This window comes from Salmo salar, chromosome 22 (genome assembly GCF_965601325.2).
Source record: "Salmo salar chromosome 22, fSalSal1, whole genome shotgun sequence".
Classification (NCBI taxonomy): Eukaryota; Metazoa; Chordata; class Actinopteri; order Salmoniformes; family Salmonidae; genus Salmo; species Salmo salar.
Genome location: NC_138312.1, coordinates 37,215,291 through 37,237,731, shown reverse-complemented (window position 1 = coordinate 37,237,731; position 22,441 = coordinate 37,215,291). Strand labels below are relative to the sequence as shown.

General features: G+C 43.2%; 1 protein-coding gene across 5 annotated transcripts in view; it reads right to left on the bottom strand.

Moving 5' to 3' along the window:
* LOC106583331 (engulfment and cell motility protein 2) overlaps positions 1–22,291 on the bottom strand; it is a 32,241-nt gene extending 9,950 nt beyond the window's left edge. The window contains exons 1-13 of one of the 5 annotated variants that reach the window (XM_082967584.1): positions 22,185–22,291; positions 20,704–20,774; positions 15,198–15,298; positions 14,435–14,475; positions 13,480–13,632; positions 8,697–8,769; positions 8,491–8,541; positions 8,069–8,238; positions 7,479–7,578; positions 4,626–4,777; positions 4,241–4,319; positions 598–633; positions 135–185 (exon numbers count right to left, since the gene is read on the bottom strand). In XM_082967584.1, coding sequence (XP_082823710.1) covers positions 135–185; positions 598–633; positions 4,241–4,319; positions 4,626–4,777; positions 7,479–7,578; positions 8,069–8,238; positions 8,491–8,541; positions 8,697–8,769; positions 13,480–13,487 — 720 coding nt within the window. In that variant the 5' untranslated portion in view covers positions 13,488–13,632; positions 14,435–14,475; positions 15,198–15,298; positions 20,704–20,774; positions 22,185–22,291. The remainder of the gene's footprint in view (positions 1–134; positions 186–597; positions 634–4,240; positions 4,320–4,625; positions 4,778–7,478; positions 7,579–8,068; positions 8,239–8,490; positions 8,542–8,696; positions 8,770–13,479; positions 13,633–14,434; positions 14,476–15,197; positions 15,299–20,703; positions 20,775–22,184) is intronic. The other 4 variants (XM_014167394.3, XM_014167395.3, XM_014167396.3 and 1 more) reach the window with 4 other exon arrangements.
* Positions 22,292–22,441: the final 150 nt, after the last annotated feature.

Sequence of the window (22,441 nt, the reverse complement as noted above, 5' to 3'; positions counted from 1 at the left end):
GGGCTGTTTAGAAAGCATCATGTTATTATGAAGGGCTGTTTAGAAAGCATCATGTTATTATAAAGGCCTGTTTGGATGTTGCTCTGGTTTGTGCCATCGAAGACAAGTACACTCAGGCTTTCCCTGACACTCACATTGAGGATGATGGATCGTAGGTGTTTCTGTGCCAGGGTGCTCGCCATCTCCTGAGAGGAAGATAGATGGACAAATACAGTGAGACTCAAAAGCGAGGCCTGGTATGGAAATAGTTAGCCAATAAGCTTACTACCAGACAACAATATCAAAAGCTAATTTGAGAAAAGGCTTACAGCCATTTCACACAACCCTGAAAGGGGTTCATAACTGTTACAATTCTGTTTTTTTGGGTGGGGTCACATCATCAGAAACCCTTACAGCAGTGAGACATGTCTAAGAGTGCAGAATGCAGCTGCTACCACTAGGGGGACCCAGAGTTACTATGAAAGGATTGCATAATGTATTCTTCACAGATTGATCTATGAGTGTGGCAGCACACAGTTCTCTTTGGATCAGAAAGAGGGGGGGGGGGGGGGGGGCTGAGGGGATGAGGTGAAGGATTGTGGAATGATGTGTACTCACTGTGAGCCGCTGGTCCAGGGGGTTAGTATGCTCCTCCTGAGGGGGGTGGGTTGGGAGGAGGGGTGCAGGCGTGACGGCAATGGAAACAAAGAGTGCACACTTATAGGCACACATCACAAGACACAGCATGCACAGTAACAGCATGGTACAGTACACCTTGGTAGTGAGGAACAGCACATCACAGCACAATATGGCATGGCAATGCACAACAGTATGTGACACAACAGCGTAGTATGGCACAGCACTGAATGAGATGTACAACACAATGCATGCACAGCACAGCAGAGCACAGTACAGCATGGAGTCTAGAGCCGAAAGACAGAGCTCAGACTGACCTGCTCCTCTGGTTGTATGTAGGTTGGATGTCATATTTAATCTTTGCACTTCAAAATATGATATCTGCACTTCATTACTTTTGTAAAATAAGTATATTACACTGAACAAAAATAAAAACGCAACAATTTCAAAGATTGTACTGATTTACAGTTCATATAAGGGAATCAGTCAGTTGCAATAAATGTATTAGGCGCTAATCTATGGATTTCATGACTGGGAATACAGATATGCATCTGTTGGACACAGATACACTACATGACCAAAAGTATGTGGACACCTGATCGTCAAACATCTCTTTCCAAAATAATGGCTATTAATATGGAGTGGGTTCCCTCTTTACTGCTATAACAGCCTCCACTCTTCTGGGAAGGCTTTCAACTAGTGAGGTCGGGCTGTGATGTTGGGCGATTAGGCCTGACTCACAGTCGGCGTTCCAATTCATCCCAAAGGTGTTTGATTGGGTTGAGGTCAGGGCTCTGTGCAGGCCAGTGAAATTATTCCACACCCATCTCGACCTCGCTTTGTGCACGAGGGCATTGTCATGCTGAAACAGGAAAGTGCCTTCCCATATCTGTTGCCACAAAGTTGGAAGAACAGAATCATGTGGAATGTCATTGAACGCTGTAGCGTTAAGATTTCCCTTGACTGGAACCAAGGGGCCTAGCCGGAACCATGAAAAACAGCCCCAGACCATTAATCCTCCTCGACCAAACTTTCCAGTTGGCACTATGCATTGGGGCAGGTAGCGTTTTCCTGGCATCTGGCAAACCCAGATTCGTCTGTCGGACTGTGGTGGTGAAGCCCGATTCATCACTCCAGAAAACGCGCCTCCACTGCTCCAGAGTCCAATAGTGGTAGATTTACACCACTCCAAAGTCCAATAGATTTACACCACTCCAGCCGACATTTGGCTTTACGCATGGTGATCTTAGGTTTGTGTGTGGCTGCTCGGCCATGAAAACCCATTTCATGAAGCTCCCGACGAACAGTTCTTGTGCTGACATTGCTTCAAGAGGCAGTTTGGAACTCATGCTTCAGCACTCGTTGATCCCGTTCTGTGAGATTGTCTGGCCTACCACTTCGCGGCTGAGCCGTTGTTGCTCCTAGATGTTCAGCATCATCATGCTGAAACATGAGGTGATGGCGGTGGATGAATGGAATGAGAATGGGTCTCAGGATCTCGTCACGGTATCTCTGTGCATTCAAATTGCCATTAATAAAATGTAATTGTGTTCGTTGTCCATAGTTGTCCACATACAAATCATTAAAATCCAGACGGAAAATATTTACACAAGAAGCAACAGCCTATACAAATCATTAAAATCCAGACGGAAAATATTTACACAAGAAGCAACAGCCCATACAAATCATTAAAATCCAGATGGAAAATATTTACACAAGAAGCAACAGCCTATACCATAACCCAAACGCCACCATGGGGCACTCTGTTCACAACGTTGACAGCAGCAAACCACTCGCAAACCACACATGTTGTCTGCCATCTGCCCAGTACAGTTGAAACTGGGATTCACCTGTGAAGGGCACACTTCTCTAGCGTGCCAGTGGCCATCGAAGGTTAGCATTTGCCCACCTAAGTCGGTGACGACGCCGAACTGCAGTCAGGTCAAGACCCTGGTGAGGACGACGAGTACGCAGATGAGCTTCCCTGAGACTGGTTCTGACGGTTTCTGAAGAAATTCTTTGGTCGTGCAAACCCACAGGTTCATCAGCTGTCCAAGTGGCTGGTCTCAGACCATCCTACAGGTGAGGAAGCCAGATGTGGAGGTCCTGGGCTGGCGTAGTTACACATGGTCTATGGTTGTGAGGCCCGGTTGGACGTACTGCCAAATTCTCCAAAAAGATGTAGGAAGCAGCTTATGGTCGAGAAATTTAAATTACATTCTCTGGCAACTGCTCTGGTGAACATTCCTGCAGTCAGCATGCCACTTGTACGCTCCTCAAAACTTGAGACATCTTTGACATTGTGTTGTGTGACAAAACTGCACATTTTAGAGTAGCCTTTTATTGTCCCCAGCACAAGGTGCATCTGTGTAATGATTATGCTGTTTAATCATCTTCTTGATATGCCACAACTGTCAGGTGGATCGATTATCTTGGCAAAGGAGAAATGCTCACTAACAGGGACCAACATTTTACATATTGTATTTATATTTTTGTTCAGTGTATTTCGATAAAGTTCTGAGTCCGACAATAATACTTTTTTTACACTGTGATTTCCAAATTTGACATTAAATTTAAAATAAATTGCATGATGTCAAATTTGGAAATCAAAATGTTTTATCTTTTTCCCATGCATCAACCAGACAGGATGTAAGAGAAGAAAGTATTGCGTGGGTGACTTCCTACATGATGTCATAGTATCCACATCTGTCTCACACATACTGCCTGTCGGTCTGCCAAGGCAGTTCTACTCTGTTTCTCAGAGTAGAGTGGTTTCTTGACAGTTTACTTTATGATGTATAACATTTTACATTTTAGTCATTTAGCAGACGCTCTTATCTAGAGCGGCTTACAGTTAAGATCTTAAAATAGCAAGGTGGGGGGTGCTGTGGGATTATTTAAGATACTCTTCAAAGAGGTAGGGGTTTCAGATGTTTTCGGAAGATGGCAGGGACTCTGCTGTCCTAGCTTCAGGGGGAAGCTGGTTCCACCATTGGGGTGCCAGGACAGAGGAGAGCTTGGACTGGGCTGAGTGGGAGCTGCCCTCCCATAGAGGTGGGAGGGCCAAGAGACCAGAGGTGGCAGAACACCACCTTTCATATTGTGTGTGCACATTTCAAGGTAAAGCTTTTCTTCAATAAGGAAAATAGATGGACTGACTAAAGTGAAAATAGGTGGACTAACTAAGCACATAGCATAGAAAGCAGAGCACAGAATGACCAGAGATCATTAAACTCAGTGACAGTGGGGTTGGCCTATACGACATGGGTTATTTATTACTGACCATGATATGTGTGAGTGACCATGAAGTGTGATGTAACAGTGAGATATGAATTACATTACCCTGATGTGTGTGCTAATGGCTGTACCATATATGAGACCTATGTTAAGACTTTCTAACCCTTATAGGTGCTATGCATGTACGAGTGACGATGGTTGAGTGTAAATATGTTGCAGAGGACCAGTTCAGTGGGGGTTATGTACTAGTGACTACAATACATGAAAACTGGGTTAAGACATCGTCTAACCTATATAGGTGGTATTCATGTATGAGCGATCATAGTTAAGTATAAATATTTCGCAAGAGGACCCTTCCGGTGTGCTGGTGAGCAGGTACTGTACTGACCTGCCGTCTGTCCTCCGGTGCCTTGAGGAAGAGGGCGTTGATGAGTGCGATGGCGTATGTCTGGATCTCCTGATTGGACCTAAAAGTCACATCAGACACAGCAACACCAGTTAGAAGCATCTGGTTCTAGGAATTCTCACATGGGCAGAAAAATGTTAAGTTGCCACTGGTTAAGTGTATTAATACTCAGATAGTATTAGTCTGGGGTTCTACACTTCTAAGCTTAGTCATAATTACAAGGAGGCAGAGCAAGGCAAGGCTTGTCATCTACGCTCTACTGCACTGACGTTAGTTAGCTACGCCACTACATTTCTACACACTAACTCCGACTACATCCTCCACACAGCTGTATGTGGGAGGCCCCAGTGCGTGTGTGTGTGCTCACACTTGCAGGTGCCCGATGAGCTGTCCAACGGTGATCTCCTGCGCCACCCGGTGGTAGAGGCTGTGGCTGTTGAGGACCATGCTTTCCAGGATGGCCAGTGAGCGCTGCAGGATGGACACGTCCACCATCGGCTGGTTCACGTAGCCCGCAATCTGACCAGACAGGAGGGGGAAATACTCCATTAAAATGGACACCTAAATCTAGGGTCTTGTTGATTACAGCTAGGTTTATGAGGTAGATTTGAAAGCTGATTTACTAAGGTTTGAGATTAAGACTACATACCCCAATCAGAAACAATGGATTACAGGCAGCATCCGCACTGAGCTGAAGGGTAGAGCTGCCGCTTTCAAGGAACGGGACTCTAACCCAGAAGCTTATAAGAAATCCCGCTATGCCCTCCGACGAACCATCAAATAAACAAAGCGTCAATACAGGACTAAGATCGAGTCGTACTACACTGGCTCTGACGCTCGTCGGATGTGGCAGGGCCTGCAAACCATTACAGACTCCAAAGGGAAGCACAGCCGAGAGCTGCCCAGTGACACGAGCCTACCGGACGAGCTAAACTACTTCTATGCTTGCTTCGAAGCAAATAACACTGTAACATGCATGAGAGCACCAGATGTACCGGAAGACTGAGATCACGCTCTCCGCAGCCGATGTAAGTAAGACCTTTAGACAGGTCAACATTCACAAGGCCGCAGGGCCAGATGGATTACCAGGACGTGTACTGCGAGCATGCGCTGACCAACTAGCAAGTGTCTTCACTGACATTTTCAACCTCTCCCTGTCCAAGTCTGTAATACCAACATGTTTTAAGCAGACCACCATAGTGCCTGTGACCAAGAACACTGAGGTAATCTGCCTAAATGACTACCGACCCGTAGCACTCACGTCTGTAGCCATGAAGTGCTTTGAAAGGCTGGTCATGGCTCACATCAACACCATCATCCCAGAAACCCAAGACCCACTCCAATTTGCAAACCTCCCCAACAGATCCACAGATGATGCAGTCTCTATTGCACTCCACACTGACCTTTCCCACCTGGACAAGAGGAACACCTATGTGAGAATGCTATTCATTGACTACAGCTCAGCGTTCAACACCATAGTCCCCTCAAAGCGCATCAATAAGCTAAGGACCCTGGGACTAAACACCTCCCTCTGCAACTGGATCCTGGACTTCCTGACGGGCCACCCCCAGGTTGTAAGGGTAGGTAACAACACATCCGCCACGCTGATCCTCAACACAGGGGCCCCTCAGGGGTGCGTGCTCAGCCCCTTCCTGTACTCCCTGTTCACTCATGACTGCACAGCCAGGCACGACTCCAACACCATCATTAAATTTGCCGATGACACAACAGTGGTAGGCTTGATCACCGACAATGACGAGACAGCCTATAGGGAGGTCAGAGATCTGGCCATTTGGTGCCAGGACAACAACATCTCCCTCAACGTGATCAAGACATAGGAGATGATTGTGGACTACAGGAAAAAGAGGACCGCGCACGCCTCCATTCTCATCGACGGGGCAGCAGTGGAGCAGGTTGAGAGCTTCAAGTTACTTGGTGTCCACATCACCAACAAACTAACATGGTCCAAGCACACCATGACAGTCGTGAAGCGGGCACGACAAAACCTATTCCCCCTCAGGAGACTGAAAAGATTTGGCTTGGGTCCTCAGATCCTCAAAAGGTTCTACAGCTGCACCATCGAGAGCATCCTGACTAGTTGCATCACTGCCTGGTATGGCAACTGCTCGGCCTCCGACCGCAAGGCACTACAGAGGGTAGTGCGAACAGCCCAGTACATCACTGGGGCCAAGCGTCCTGCCATTCAGGACCTCTATACCAGGCGGTGTCAGAGGAAGGCCCAACAAATTGTCAAAGACTCCAGCCACCCTAGTCATAGACTGTTCTCGCTGCTACCACGCGGCAAGCGGTACCGGAGCGCCAAGTCTAGGTCCAAGAGGCTTCTAAACTGCTTCTACCCCCAAGCCATAGGATTCCTGAACATCTAGTCAAATGGCTACCAAGACTATTCACATTGCCCTCCCCCTCCCCTCACACCACTGCCACTCTCTGTTGTAATCAATACATAGTCACTTTAATTAACTCTACCTACAGGTACATACTACATCAACTAACCGGTGCCCCAGCATATTGACTCTGTACCGGCACCCTCCTGTATATATATATTTTTTTTTTTACTGCTCCTCTTTAATTACTTGTTACTTTTATCTCTTATTCATATTTTTTGAAACTGCACTGTCGGTTAGGGTCTCGTAAGTAAGCATTTCACTGTAAGGTTGTATTCGGCGCATGTGACTAATAAAATTTGATTTGAAACATATGTCTGTCAAATGACATACAGTTGGCAAAAAAAAAAACTATCCATACTTGTGCAGAAATGTAGCTATAGCACATATAAAGACACATGACTTGTTTTCCTTGTACAGTGCTTGTTGTTGTGCAGCACATCAGAGGACTTCATCAGGGAGAAAACCATTCACAGAAGATACAGCTGAAAGAGCTCCAAATAACATGGGGGGTTGCTAGGTAACTGCAACCAACTCAGTTCTGGCAGCCAATGAGGGGTTGAATGTCAAGTAATTAAAGAAAAGAGAGAAAAAATAAATAAGGGGAGGACTTTGAGATAGGCCTCAAACTACTGAAACTACCCAAACTAATCTACAGAAGAGAGTTCCACATAAGTTTTATCAAACTAATCAATAAATACATTACGTATTTTTTCCATTGCAGACAGTGTAGGAATCTAACATATGGGCTTCCTTATATGCCAAGTTTTATGAAGAGTGGTGTGTTTTGTGGAAGTTAGGAGGCGAGTTCTAACCTGTTTGATGAAGGACAGAGAGATAAGGTCCCAGGACACAATGCCATGGTCCATCAGCTCCAGGAAGGCTGTGAGAGTGAAGGCCAGCATCTCCCCAAAGCTGAGGAGAGAGCAGACTAGAGTCAGAGGACAACACTCTATATATATACACTGAGTGTAAAAATAAATAAATAGGGCCATATTCACAAAAAAGCCATACGACAACTCTTCCTATGCGCCACCACCAACTACAGCCACAAACAGCATGCTATCAGTATGGGCCAATAAGTGTTAACCCACAGTAACCATCTCCAGAGAGGCGCCGAAGACGTGGATGTCGATTATGGCAGCCCCCCACACCTCTCTGATTCTCAGGGGTTGGGTTAAATGTGGAAGACACATTTCAGTTGAATGCATTCAGTTGTACAACTGACTAGGTATATTTCTAGAAGCCAGTAGAAGTACCTTTAGACCAGGGGTCTCAATCTAATTCTGCCCTGGGGGCACATAAAGAAATTGGCTTGTGGGCTGACTCTGGCCTGAGCAACGCCAGTTTGAGACCCCTGCTTTAGACAATAGACCCATGGATTGTCTGTCTGTATGAGACTCACTGGGTGCCACTCTCCACCAGGCGCGCCAGGGTCCCAATGCCCTCCATGCTGATGAACTCAGTGGCGAAGGTGGGATCAGCTGACAGCTTGGCCAGCTCCTTCAGGGCCTCCAGACGGGTGTCTATGCCGTGGGACTGGATCCTGTCCAGGAGCTGCCGCGCTGCACGGGCCTATTGGGAGGGGTCAGGCATATGTTTTTACCTGGTTTACCTCAATGGTTACATTAGCTTGATACATGTAGGCAGCAACCGTTGCTGAGAAATCTATAACTTAGCAATAGAGTTTATCTAATGCAGCAACCATTTTTGTGAACTGTAATGCCGTCATTAAATAGAATTAATAAAATATACCTAAGAAATACTGGTCATTTATTTGGGGGGGGAATTAAATAACTGCATGTACAAAAAGAGAAAATGTCTCACAGGAGATATGGCTAATCGAAGGATGGTTCCATTCTTGATTTCACTACGGCTCTGGAAAGAAAGAAAATGGTTTACAGTGCTACAACCACAGCACTTCTCTAGTCATTGGTAATATGACATAGTAATAGTAACATACTAAGGAACCATGTAGTGTACTGTGAAGAATTGTAAACAGCACTTTATTCTGCCAAGGCGCTGAGGCTCACCTGCTCTGTAATGTAGAGCTGAGGACCGTCAGCATAACGTAGGGCAAACTGCTCCGAGCCAGACAGAGACCAGCTGTGGACACACACACAAAATCTATTGAAAAGTAGGTGACCAAATTCACAAATTTTCCACTTAATACCAGAGCGCACTGACCTCCCTAAACATGAGGCAGACAGAAGCTAAACCCACACATTTCTCAATAAGACCTATTACTATAATGACGTTTGTTTGTTTTTCCACCCTACAGAAAATACATACCATGTGCATAAGGTTAACAAAAGTGATTATCGGAGCCTCCAGCATTTCTATTTGCCAGAAGATCAGATGGAGAACATTGTACAAGGAGATATTCAGTGGGCGTTAAGTGTTAGAAAAAAATCTAATGCATTCAGATGTGAGAGGGAGGAAGCAGAGAAGAGAGAAAGTAGGGAGTAGGCAAAAATCTCAGTATTCATGATGGACAGACAAGGTGGATCAGGAGACAAAGGAAATGGAAAGACAATGAGAGGAGGCACTCGGAGAGAACGAGTCAGAAAGAGAAAGCAATATATTAACATTCAGACAAATAGGGAGAAAGAGTGAAAGAAATCAAAATGTTTATGAAAGCATAAAAACACATTGTGAGCTGAAGTCTGGCCCCTATCTGTGAGCCACTACACCTACTTTATTAGTGGAAGAACAACAGCTTTCAGGAACTGACAAGAGACAGAGGACGATGAGAGGTGGATGGAACAGAGAGAGGGAGGGAGAATGGATGAATATAACCCTAACTCCATTAGCCAGATATCAACTTAGCAAAACAAATTTAACCCCTAAGCACACGGTTCCACTTACTTAGACTGGGTCTGGCCTAAAAGCAGATTAAGGTCACTTTGGATGCATCCCAAATGGCACCCAATTCCATAGATATTTAGGGAATAGGGTGCCATTTGGGACATAGTCCTTGTGTGGCATACTTTGGACTTAGTGAGTGAAGCCTGAGTATTGGCTAAAGGTTGTGTCTGTTTATTGGCAGTGGTATATGAGTAAGCTCTGAAAGGGTAGAGTACCAGAGCATTTATGTGTATCTGGGGATTACGCTGAAATGTCTGGTATTTTATTGAATATCTGCATCTAATGCAAAATCATTCTGAACGTGTACGATAGCTTAGCATAGTGAATCAGTATAGCGTCACTAGAATCAATTGGTATGATGGAGCAAGAATGTAGAAGGCATTCAAAATGGGATTTGTTATTGTGTGCAGAACCTTCAGCAGTATGCCAATAGGTAGTTAGTTACTCCAAACTGTTCCATTTCTACACAGGATAATATAATACACAGTACCAGTCAAAGTTGACACACCTACTCATTCAAGGGTTTTTCTTGAATTTTACTATTTTCTACTTTGTAGAATAATAGTGAAGACATCAAAACTATGAAATAACACATATGGAATCATGTAGTAACCAAAAAAGTGTTAAACAAATATTCTTCAGAGTAGCCACACATTGCCTTGATGACAGCTTTTCACACTCTTAGCATTCTCTCAACCAGCTCCATGAGGTAGGCACCTGGAATGCATTTAAATTAACAGGTGTGCCTTCTTAAAAGTTAATTTGTGTAATTTCTTTCCTTCTTAATGCGTTTCAGCCAATCAGTTGTGTTGTGACAAGGTAGGGGTGGTTTATAGAAGATAGCCCTATTTGGTAAAAGACCAAGCTCATTTTATGTCAAGAACAGCTCAAATAAGCAAAGAGAAATGACAGTCCATCGTTACTTTAAGACATGAAGATCAGTCAATGCGGAACATTTCAAGAACTTTGAAAGTTTCTTCAAGAGCAGTCGCAAAAACCATCAAGCGCTATGATGAAACTGGCTCTCATGAGAACCGCCACAGGAAAGGAAAACCCAGAGTTAACTCTGCTGCAGGGGATAAGTTCATTAGAGTTACCAGCCTCAGAAATTGCAGCCCAAATAAATGCTTCACAGAGTTCAAGTAACAGACACATCTCAACATCAACTGTTCAGGGGAGACTGAGTGAATCTGGGCTTCATGATCGAATCGCTGCAATGAAACCACTACCGGAGGACACCAATAAGATAAAGAGACTTGTGTGGGCCAAGAAACACGAGCAATGGACATTAGACCAGTGTAAATCTGTCCTTTGGTCTGATGAGTCCAAATTTGAGATTTTTGGTTCCAACTGTCGTGTCTTTGTGAGATGCAGAGTAGGTGAACGGATGATCTCTGCATGTGTGGTTCCCACCGTGAAGCATGGAGGAGGTGGTGTGATGGTGCTTTGCTGGTGACAATGTCAGTGATTTATTTAGAATTCAAGGCACACTTAACCAGCATGGATACCACAGCATTCTGCAGCAATACGCCATTCCATCTGGTTTGCGCTTAGTGGGACTATCATTTGGTTTTGAACAGGACAATTACCCAACACACCTCCAGGCTGTGTAAGGGCTATTTGACCAAGAAGGAGAGTGACGGAGTGCTGCATCAGATGACCTGGCCTCCACAATTACCCGACCTCAACACAATTGAGATGATTTGGGATGAGTTAGACTACAGAGTGAAGGAAAAGCAGCCAACAAGTGCTCAGCATGTGTGGGAACTCCTTCAAGACTGTTGGAAAAGCATTCCAGGTGAAGCTGGTTGAGAGAATGCCAAGAGTGTGCAAAGCTGTCATCAAGGCAAAGGGTGGCTACTTTGAAGAATCTAAAATCTAAAATATATTTTGATTAGTTTAATAGTTTTTTGGTTACTACATAATTCCATATGTGTTATTTCATAGGTTTCATGTCTTCACTATTATTCTACAATGTAGAAATATAAAAAATAAAGGAAAATCCTGGAATGAGTAGGTGTGTACAAACTTTTGACTAGTACTGTATATCCAGTGCCATGTGAAAGTATTTACACACTTTGACATTTTGTTGTGTTACAGCCTGAATTTAAAATTGATTAAAATTAGATTTTGTGTCACTGGCTTACACACAATAGCCCGTAATGTCAAAGTGGAATTATGTTTTTAGACAATTTTACAAATTAATTAAAAATTAAAAGTATTCAACCCCTTTGTTGTGGCAAGCCTAAATAAGTTCAGGAGTACAAATTTGATTAAAAAGTCACAATAAGTGGCACGGACTCACTCTGTGTGCAATAATAGTGTTTAACATGATTTCTGAATGACTGCCTCATCTCTGTACCCCACACATACAATTATCTGTAAGGTCCCTCAGTCGAGCAGTGAATTTCAAACAGATTCAACCAAAGACCAGGGAGGTTTTCCAATGCCTTGCAAAAAAAGGCACCTATTGGTAGATGGGTAAAAAAAGCAGATATTGACTACCCCTTTGAGCATAGTGAAGTTATTAATTACACTTTGGATGGTGTATCAATACACCCAGTCACTACAAACATACAGGCATCCATCCTAACTCAGTTGCCAGAGAGGAAGGAAACCACTCAAGGTTTTCACCATGAGGCCAATGGTGACTTTAAAACATTACAGAGTTTAATGGCTATGATAGGAGAAAACTGAGGATGGATCAACAACATTGTACTTACTCCACAATACCACCCTAAATGACAGAGTGAAAAGGAGGAAGCCTGTACAGAATAAAAATATTCCAAAATGTACATCATCTTTGCAATAAAGCACTAAAATAAAACTGCAAAAAAATTATAATAATAGGCAAAGAAATTAACTTTATGTCCTGAATACAATACATTATGTTCGGGGCAAATCCAACACAACACATCACTGAGTACCACTCTCATATTTTCAAGCATGGTGGTGGCTGCATCATGTTATGGGTATGCTTGTCATCGGCATGGACTAGGGAGTTTTCATGATAAAAAGAAATGGAACAGAGCTAAGCTATGCACAGGCAAAATCCTAGAGGAAAACCTGGTTCAGTCTGCTTTTCAACAGACACTGGGAGACAAATTCACCTTCAAGCAAGACAATAACCTAAAACATATGGCCAAATATACACTGGAGTGGTTTACCAAGACAACATTGCATGTTCATGAGTAGCCTAGTTACAGTTTTGACTTAAATTAGCTTTAAAATCTATGGCAAGACTTGAAAATGGCTGTCTAGCAATGATCAACAACCAACTTTACAGAGCTTGAAGAATTATTTTAAGAATATGTGCAAATATTGTACAATCCAGGTATGCAAAGCTTATAGAGACTTATCCAGAAAGACTCAAAGCTGTAATCACTGCCAAAGGTGATTCTAACATGTATTGACTCAGGGGTGTAAATACTTCTGTTTTAATTTTCAATAAATTTGAAAACATTTTCTAAAAACATGTTTTCACTTTGTCATTATGGGGTATTGTGTGTAGATGGATTCAGGCTGTAACAACTACATGTGGAATAAGTCAAGGGGTATGAATACTTTCTGAAGGTACTGTTTTTCATTGGCTATGGCTAGAAATGCTGCAGATGTCATTTGGTTAGCTAGCAAGAAATGTGAATTGCTTTTCTAGCTAGCTGTGGATAGCATACTGTATCTCTTAGTTGTCAATCAAATGTATTTGGCGTCGATCAAATGGGCGGGCAGGCAAGTTCCCATTCAGTTGTGAAAACATGGGTTGGGACAAGCATGCATTGGCAGGCAAACTGCAGAAGGACGAGCAGGCTACTATTCCCCATCGTTTATCGGCCAACTAGCTGAAAACGTTTGAGAGGGTTTATCTAATGTTTCCTCGTTAGATTTTAGTTTAGCATTAGTTGTTGATCTTGTTGATGTGCACTGGAAACTGAGGGAGAGATAGCCTACCTTTTCATGGTTGTTTGATCAACAGGTTTGTGAAGTTCCCAAATGTAAGAGGACTCCCGTGGTATTTACATATTTGCAGAAATCCATTCAGGTGTATTTTGTGGCTTTTGGCGAGTGCTTTCTAATGATCTAAAGTCATGCTGTTGCTACTGCCTGTAAACACACAATCCAGTTCAATGTGAATGATGGCAGACCGTATGGCAAATGGGTTATTTGCATATAGGCCTACTGTGTCTCTGATTGGCTATGTCGCATCGGTCTGTGTAGATTCTGGTCCTGGACAGGACAGATGTTTTTATTAGGTTTTATGACCGCAGTGTATTAATTGTCCAAACACACCGCCACTTTCCCACTCTATGTAGCTATAACATTTTCACAAATGCCTTACTATATGTAATTCCCAAACATTTTATGAATTTATGACATGAAAATGACCATATCTAAGTGCTCGCTATCTAAGTGTGACAAAAATGTGTCATATTCTTCCTGGGGATATGAATGATATGAACAGATTTTAAATAAGATTTAATTTTGCTAAAATGCTGTCAGTTCCATTTTAATGATATAATGCACAATTATATAATAATAATAATTCTGGCATTGTAATGAAGAACATGTGTGATCCAGTCCATGTGTAATGGCTCATACTAACGTTTCTCTGCGTGTTGTTATTATGGACCTGCTATACATCTGGCTCCCGCTGAGTCCGTCTAGCTAGCATTAGTCTTACGTAAGTGAGCGCAGGGTGTGTGTGTGTGTGTGTGTGTGTGTGTGTGTGTGTGTGTGTGTGTGTGTGTGTGTGTGTGTGTGTGTGTGTGTGTGTGTGTGTGTGTGTGTGTGTGTGTGTGTGTGGGCATATCACACACACATACATACACATATATCAGTCGTAAACATTGTTCCGCCATTAGCTTCAGCGAGAGCAGAAACAGCTGGGTGTGGAGCTGGTGCTTACCCATCACACACCTCCCGTATGATAGACGACAGGGGCTTCTTCTGCAAAACACACAACAGACAGACGACAGACAGACGACAGACAGACAGACGACAGACAGACGACAGACAACAAAAAAAAACTGTCAAACTGCACTGCCACTGGAATCACAGGAAAGTTGCTGATTGGTCAGAAAATACCCTTTTATAACTTTAACAATGGTTCTCACTCCTTGCTTTGCTTGGCTTTCATCAGAGGAAAATAAACGTTGATGGATTTGTTGGTGGGTAGATGCTGTTGAAATTGTGTTGGACAAAATCAAATCCACTGTATTGTGTTGCCAGCAAAATACAGAGAAATAAGATATGTGCTAGAGCTAGACTCACCAACAAAATCTCAGTGATGTACTTTATGCTTGTCTGAGCAGAAAAAAAACATACTGTAGCTTTCTTTTCCCTTCAATTATTTAATGTGGAGTCTCTTGAGTTTAAAGTATCTGGCACAAGGAAAACAGACTTCTATAAAAAGTTTGGTTGAGAAGACAGAGTGGAGGATTGATGCTGTTAAAGACAAACCAGACCAACAGAAACATCAGCACTGCACAGCACCTGGCCGTCCTGTCGCCTCAGACCACAGAGGCTGTCATTTTCTGTTCATTTCTCTAGGATTCTACATGTTGAATCGCCAACGTTCGTCGATACCCAGCAGGCGATCTACTGCGCACGGCCGATGTTCATGTTGGTCTGTCTTGTCGTTGAGTGGTGTTTTTAGACTGGACACTGACCTGGTCAATCTCCATGAGCTGGGCGTTGGCACCAGGCCACTCGATGGCCACCTTGACGATGTCAGAGGGGGGAGGCATGGCTGCTGTCTTCTCACACACCACTAGAGGACAGACATCACAGAGAAGAAGAAACAGCACCTTATTACTGTTACATTATTAGATATGATCCCACTTCTGCTACCATGTTACATTATTAGATATGATCCCACTTCTGCCACCATGTTACATTATTAGATATGATCCCACTTCTGCCACCATGTTACATTATTAGATATGATCCCACTTCTGCCACCATGTTACATTATTAGATATGATCCCACTTCTGCCACCATGTTACATTATTAGATATGATCCCACTTCTGCTACCATGTTACATTATTAGATATGATCCCACTTCTGCCACCATGTTACATTATTAGATATGATCCCACTTCTGCTACCATGTTACATTATTAGATATGATCCCACTTCTTCCACCATGTTACATTATTAGATATGATCCCACTTCTGCTACCATGTTACATTATTAGATATGATCCCACTTCTGCCACCATGTTACATTATTAGATATGATCCCACTTCTGCCACCATGTTACATTATTAGATATGATCCCACTTCTGCCACCATGTTACATTATTAGATATGATCCCACTTCTGCCACCATGTTACATTATTAGATATGATCCCACTTCTGCCACCATGTTACATTATTAGATATGATCCCACTTCTGCTACCATGTTACATTATTAGATATGATCCCACTTCTGCCACCATGTTACATTATTAGATATGATCCCACTTCTGCTACCATGTTACATTATTAGATATGATCCCACTTCTGCCACCATGTTACATTATTAGATATGATCCCACTTCTGCCACCATGTTACATTATTAGATATTTCACCATGACCACATTATGTTGGCATTAACGTTTCACAGCAATTTTTTTACTTCATAGTTAAATCACTCATTCTGTTGTCCCAAATGTGGCTTAAAACACCAGTTCATGGTATCAAAATGGTTCCTTACTAGTGGCACAAGGTCAGACGAATACCCTTCTCTTCATTGCCAAACAACAGCATCCATTCAATTTGGTCTCATTACAGTCCAGTTTGTCCTTCCCCACATGACAATACAAGGCTTTTATGAGAGTGAGCTAAGGTAGAAAGATGGGACCAGGACCGCTTTTATGGCTGTAGTGGCTTGACGTAGCATCTATCAGTGTAATTAAATCCTCAGATGTAATACCTGAAGTAGCTAGTAGCTACACACTTTGTTTGCCCTTTAGCTAAGAGCCATTTTAACAGCCTGATGTATGGTGGTCTGGGCCATCAACGAGGAGACAAGGGCTTTTATGTGGACGTCCTCTAAATATCAGTGGCCAGGGGTTTTTAACATCAAAGCCCTGGACCACCAAGTGGAAAACAGGCTGATATTATACATATGTAACCTGAACTTAACTTCAGCTGTGTCCCTGACAGAAATAGTCTAGCACTAAAACCAGATGACCATTTGACAAAGAAAAACAATGTCTTGCTGTTTAAATACACAATGTTTTGTCTGTCTGTGTTTACTCCACTATACGGTCACATTCTCTGTTGTTGCCGACAGAAACATAGAAACATTTTCATTCATCAACATTGTATTCAGACGCCTACAGAACCTTTCGAGATTCTTTCTGCACATTTCTGTACAGAAGATGTGCATGCAGGCACACACATACACGCACGGTATCTGGGGTAGTTATAAACAGCAGGTTTCACATATCCACATCTCTGGCAGGCTCAGTCCTCCCACTCAGGAGTCCTAGCACCTGTAAGTGGGCTGGGTTGGTTTACCACAGCTCTCCAATCTACTGCAGATACAACAGAACCCTGATCTACTGCAGATACAACAGCACCACAGCTCTCCAATCTACTGCAGATACAACAGAACCCTGATCTACTGCAGATACAACAGCACCACAGCTCTCCAATCTACTGCAGATACAACAGCACCCTGATCTACTGCAGATACAACAGCCACACAGCTCCGAAATATACTGCAGATACAACAGAACCCTGATCTACTGCAGATGCAACAGCACCACAGCTCTCCAATATACTGCAGATACAACAGCACCCTGATCTACTGCAGATACAACAGCACCCTGATCTACTGCAGATACAACAGCACCCTGATCTACTGCAGATACAACAGCACCACAGCTCTCCAATCTACTGCAGATACAACAGCACCCTGATCTACTGCAGATACAACAGCACCACAGCTCTCCGATCTACTGCAGATACAACAGCACCCTGATCTACTGCAGATACAACAGAACCCTGATCTACTGCAGATACAACAGAACCCTGATCTACTGCAGATACAACAGCACCCTGATCTACTGCAGATACAACAGCACCCTGATCTACTGCAGATACAACAGCACCCTGATCTACTGCAGATACAACAGCACCCTGATCTACTGCAGATACAACAGCACCCTGATCTACTGCAGATACAACAGCACCCTGATCTACTGCAGATACAACAGCACCCTGATCTACTGCAGATACAACAGCACCCTGATCTACTGCAGATACAACAGCACCACAGAACTCAGGTTTACCCCTGCTAGCCTCCCTATTCTAAATCCACAGGGATTCTTTGCTCTGCGCTTGGCTGTCGTCAGGCAGTGCGATGACAGATGAGTGCGGATCAAAGGAGTAGAAATCAGTTCCATTTTACTGGGGAACCACACAACGCATAATCAAGCAGGGCTTTTCACTGCACGGTACAGATGTCGGCACTCTCCGAACCAACACTTTTTATTGAGTGTTGGGAGGTGGGAGGAGAGGAGGAGGTTCCAAAAACAGTTTTGTTTGGGAAATGTCTGTACACTGTCTTTTGCCAAATGCACAATGACTGGAAGGCATCCAAAGTCATCAGTGAACAACCCTTCTCCCAGAATTCCCTCTGTCTCTGGGGGCCCCACTCTGGCTGGGAAGCCTGTTGGTGGGTTGTCATGGCCGTGGCTAAAAGTGTCCCTATTTGTTTGGCTTGGTTCTCTTGCTGTTTTCTAGACACAGTTTTCAAGAGGGATATTTTCAAAGCAGACACAATCTCAGAGTAATTACTGGTTCTGTGAACTAATAAATTCAAGCACCAGTTTTATTATCGATTGATCCTACTGAAAAAATCCTGAACTGCAAATGCAGTTCAATTCATAAATCACAATCTGTGATTATTATTCTGCAGTAGTTGCCTAATGATCAACTGAAGTGGTCTGTGCAACACTTTTTTACTTTAAGGAAAATGGAATCCCATTCGTAACACCTCTAATAACAAGCTGGGTCCAATTCTATATTGCCTTTGAATAAAGTATTACCTCTGCTCTCATATCTGGCAATAATATCCATACATGAGGAGTCTCCCCTAGTTATGCAACTCAAGGGGATAGGAGAATTTTGCAAAATGAGAACAAGTCAAACCACAATCAGTGATGAGACTTGCCTTTGAGTGAAGAATGGGGCATTGTGCAACAAAGCCACTCCTAAACAGGCTGTGAAAAGTCCAAGCCTGGCCGGGGCAGGATAGCTCATCAACAGTGTACATTCAGAACTCTGACTCTACTACACAAAAAGCATATGCTAGTAGTCTATGCTCCACTGCTGCATAAAATTACACAAACGTTTTATAAGAACACATCAAAAGTGTTGGGGATTGTTTGAGGGTTTAATTCTTTAAAAAGTATTTTAATATTTTTTCATTTCAACTAACATCTTTTTGTTTCCATGCTGTCAGTGCATTTGATACAAACATCAACAACAACATGAAAACAGACGCGTAATTAGGGCCAGGATGATACCAGTATCACAATAGGTTTTTCAATGGCAAAAATGAAAACACCATGCAGTCCAAACTCTTTGGTCCTTTACAAATCAGCTGTAGGCCTATGTCAAATATTGTGTGCTATAGCTTGGATAATACATGTGACTCTGGATGACAACATAATGATGTTTGTTTCCAACATTACGGATGTTTTCCTAAAAAAGTTAAATCCGCCTTGTGTTTTGTTTCCTTGACACGATACTAACGAGTATGGTGATACTGGTATCGTCCCGGGTCTACATGTAATGGATAAATTAAAGGTAGACTCAGCGAAAGGACGTTGCCACAAGCAGCAGTGCAGATTTTGAGATGAGCGAGATGCAAGACTTCGCTCTCACACAGTCACACACAGTACCTGCGCATGTGCATGGGCACCAAAACAGTGGAAAAGTTGAGCCTCGCACTTTAACGGTTTTAGTTTCTGCGGAAATCAACCCACTATGCTGTTTACTTTCTGCATCTATGTAATATCGCTGAGTCTACCTTTAACCTTGCTACACAGGAACTCCTGCCATGATATAGCAACTGGGCCACAATGCTGCCATTGTCTGGGGGTATAAATGAGAGAAGTCCATTCCCAGTCTGAAATCACACCCTATTCCCTATGTAGTGCACTACTTATAACCAGGGCCTATAGGGTTCAGGTCAATAGTAGTGCACTATATAGGGAATAAGGTGTCATTTGGGACACAGATGTCCATTCCCAGTCCCAAGCCACTGACTGCAGCCTCCACAGAGGAACCTTCATGATGACAGTTTGAACAGCAGCACCAGTGGAGACCTGTACAAGTGCTACAGTTGCTGTCAGCTCCACTTTGTGAACAGATTTTTGATACCATGAACTGGCAAGAACGGTGTTCATTTTGTCAGTTCATGGAATAGCTCTACAAAAATTGTTAAATGAGGGTCTTTCAAATTCTTGAATCAAATGTAGCAAAAGTCAGACCGCTAGATCATAATTGAATTTGAAATGAGGGAAAGAATTAGGAGCCGAGTCAATATTCTACTGGTGAACAATAATGGCATGAAACACAAGTCCAGCATAGTGAGGACACCGTCTGAATATCAACTGTGAATTCCATTAGTTGACAGAGGGCCAAGTGCTACCGACCACAATTGTGGGAAAACCCACTAAGCCCCACTAAGAAACCAGAGTCCATGAAGGACAGGGCTAAGAGGTTGAAAGAGACAGTGTGTGTGTGTCTAGGTTGGGGGGGGGGGGGGGGGGGGGGGGGGGAAATCAGACAGTCAGTACAAGTCAGGACCTATATGCCTGGGCAATTACGGAGAGAATTGAAAACAGATGCCCAGTAAGCCTGAGAGAGAGCCATTCTTAATTTAGCAGGATTTTCCCTCTCCCTATAACAAAGACTATGCAGTCTCAGGCTCAGCAGCCATCTTGTTCAACATGAATTCACAACAAAAACCCCCACTGCTGTTCCTTCCTAGAACAACTTTCCCCCACACAATTGAAGAGCAGTCTCAGCCTGGGCTCTTTTTTAATGCTAAAAGGCAAATCTCAACTCTGTGTTGCTAATCACTTAAAACCATTAAATGGGTACATTGTTTCTCTTCTCCTCTGATCCTGGGTCTTATCTTAATGAGATATGGCGACCGGACCTCACCTGTTGGAGCGTTGAGTGGGCACCTCACTCGCTCTCGCAGTCTCACAGTTCAGAACATGGCATCAGCTCCCCTGCAAAGTCAGACGGGCAAATAACCGTCAGAGGAACTGTAGTACAGTCAAATATTCACCCTCTGAGGTTTGTTGAGCACTCCTGTACATTTCTTCTTTGAGAAGTTGCCTTCAGTCTTTTCTTGATGTTAATAACCAATCAAATACTGACAACCTGCTTTCATACAGACTTTTAATCTAAAACTGCTTCAGTTACATATCAGATTGAAACCAATCTCAGAGAACGCTTTCAACTGATAGTTTGAGGTTATTTTATTAATTATTTTATAGACAGGGAGGGATTGTCTTGCATTTCATATTGATGTGGGAATGGAAAAACTGCAAGCTAAAATAAGAATTTCCAACGGCATCCTGGTTGAAAATAAGGGACAGTACTACTGCTTCGGAGCTCAGCTACTCGAGCAACCACTGACCTACCTAATCTGGGAAAGGTATGCGAGACTCCAAATAACTGATCCTAAAGACCCCATAGCCCGCCTACCTACCACTGCAATGCCTGAGTGACAATAGTACAGTAACGTCTTTCATCCGTTGTTTTCAGGACACAATCACATGCATGATCCTGGCTCTTGACATTCTATTATGACAGGTAGGTAGGTACCTGATCTAATAGGCTACTGTGTCACAAAATGTCTCCAGCTCGCAGGACAGATACTGAACCTTCTGTAGAATGATGGGGACAGAGTCTCCCTCTCAGATGTCACAACGCAGCTTGATACATTTGTAACAATGTTATTTATTGCTCTCCACCACCACTGTAGCAGCAACATTGTTACTCAAGACAGACTGAGCTGCAGCCAGGATGCATAGTGACAACATTGACTGTAACTTGCTTAATTGGAATGAGCTGGCTTTAAAAGGCATTCCTGCTGTCAACGCTATATTTTTAGAAACCATGGCCAGCATGGACAATTGTGAAATAGATATTAATACCCATTTTATAAACCATGATATCACATACAGTGACCATTCGTAATTAGCTAGCTACGAAGGCAGTGGGCTGCAAATGAGCCGCATCGCGCAAACCATGTAATTCGTTACTAATTTGGGGCGAAACTCCGCGAGCCTGAATTAAATTGTAACCAGTAGTAAATTGAAAACGTTGAATTTAAGGACATTCATATTTACAAACTGGAATCCCCAACAATTGAATTACATGGAACATGTATTACATTTACAGAACGTATTCGTCTCAAGAGGGAATCACTACACTGAAGGGAAAAAAAGCCTTCACGCGATATTCCATCAGCGAGCGATTTGTTCCTTCGCAAACATCTTTCAGCAGGCTATTGCCGATGGGCTTATTGGTTTTCAGGCGCGCGAAAGTTACAATTTAACCACCAAATGATAATTTATCCTTATTGTTTATTTACTGATAGTAAATCGTTCGTTGTAACGGTATTTACTTACCCCATGGCTTGGACCTGAGCGCCGCTGTTTGATACTTTCACCAATGGAGCATCTGTGGTAAGACGATACATCACCACGCCTCATAGGCGGGACAAGGTCTGTGTCCATGGCGCTGCACAAGACTCCGTCTTTTAAACACTTCGATTTTTAAAATCAGTGCATGTGCAGCGCAATACATGTAAACATTTAATACAACTCGTAATGTGATTAAATTGACCTCATGACACAGTCTAAAAAGATATCCACCATGAGAAAAA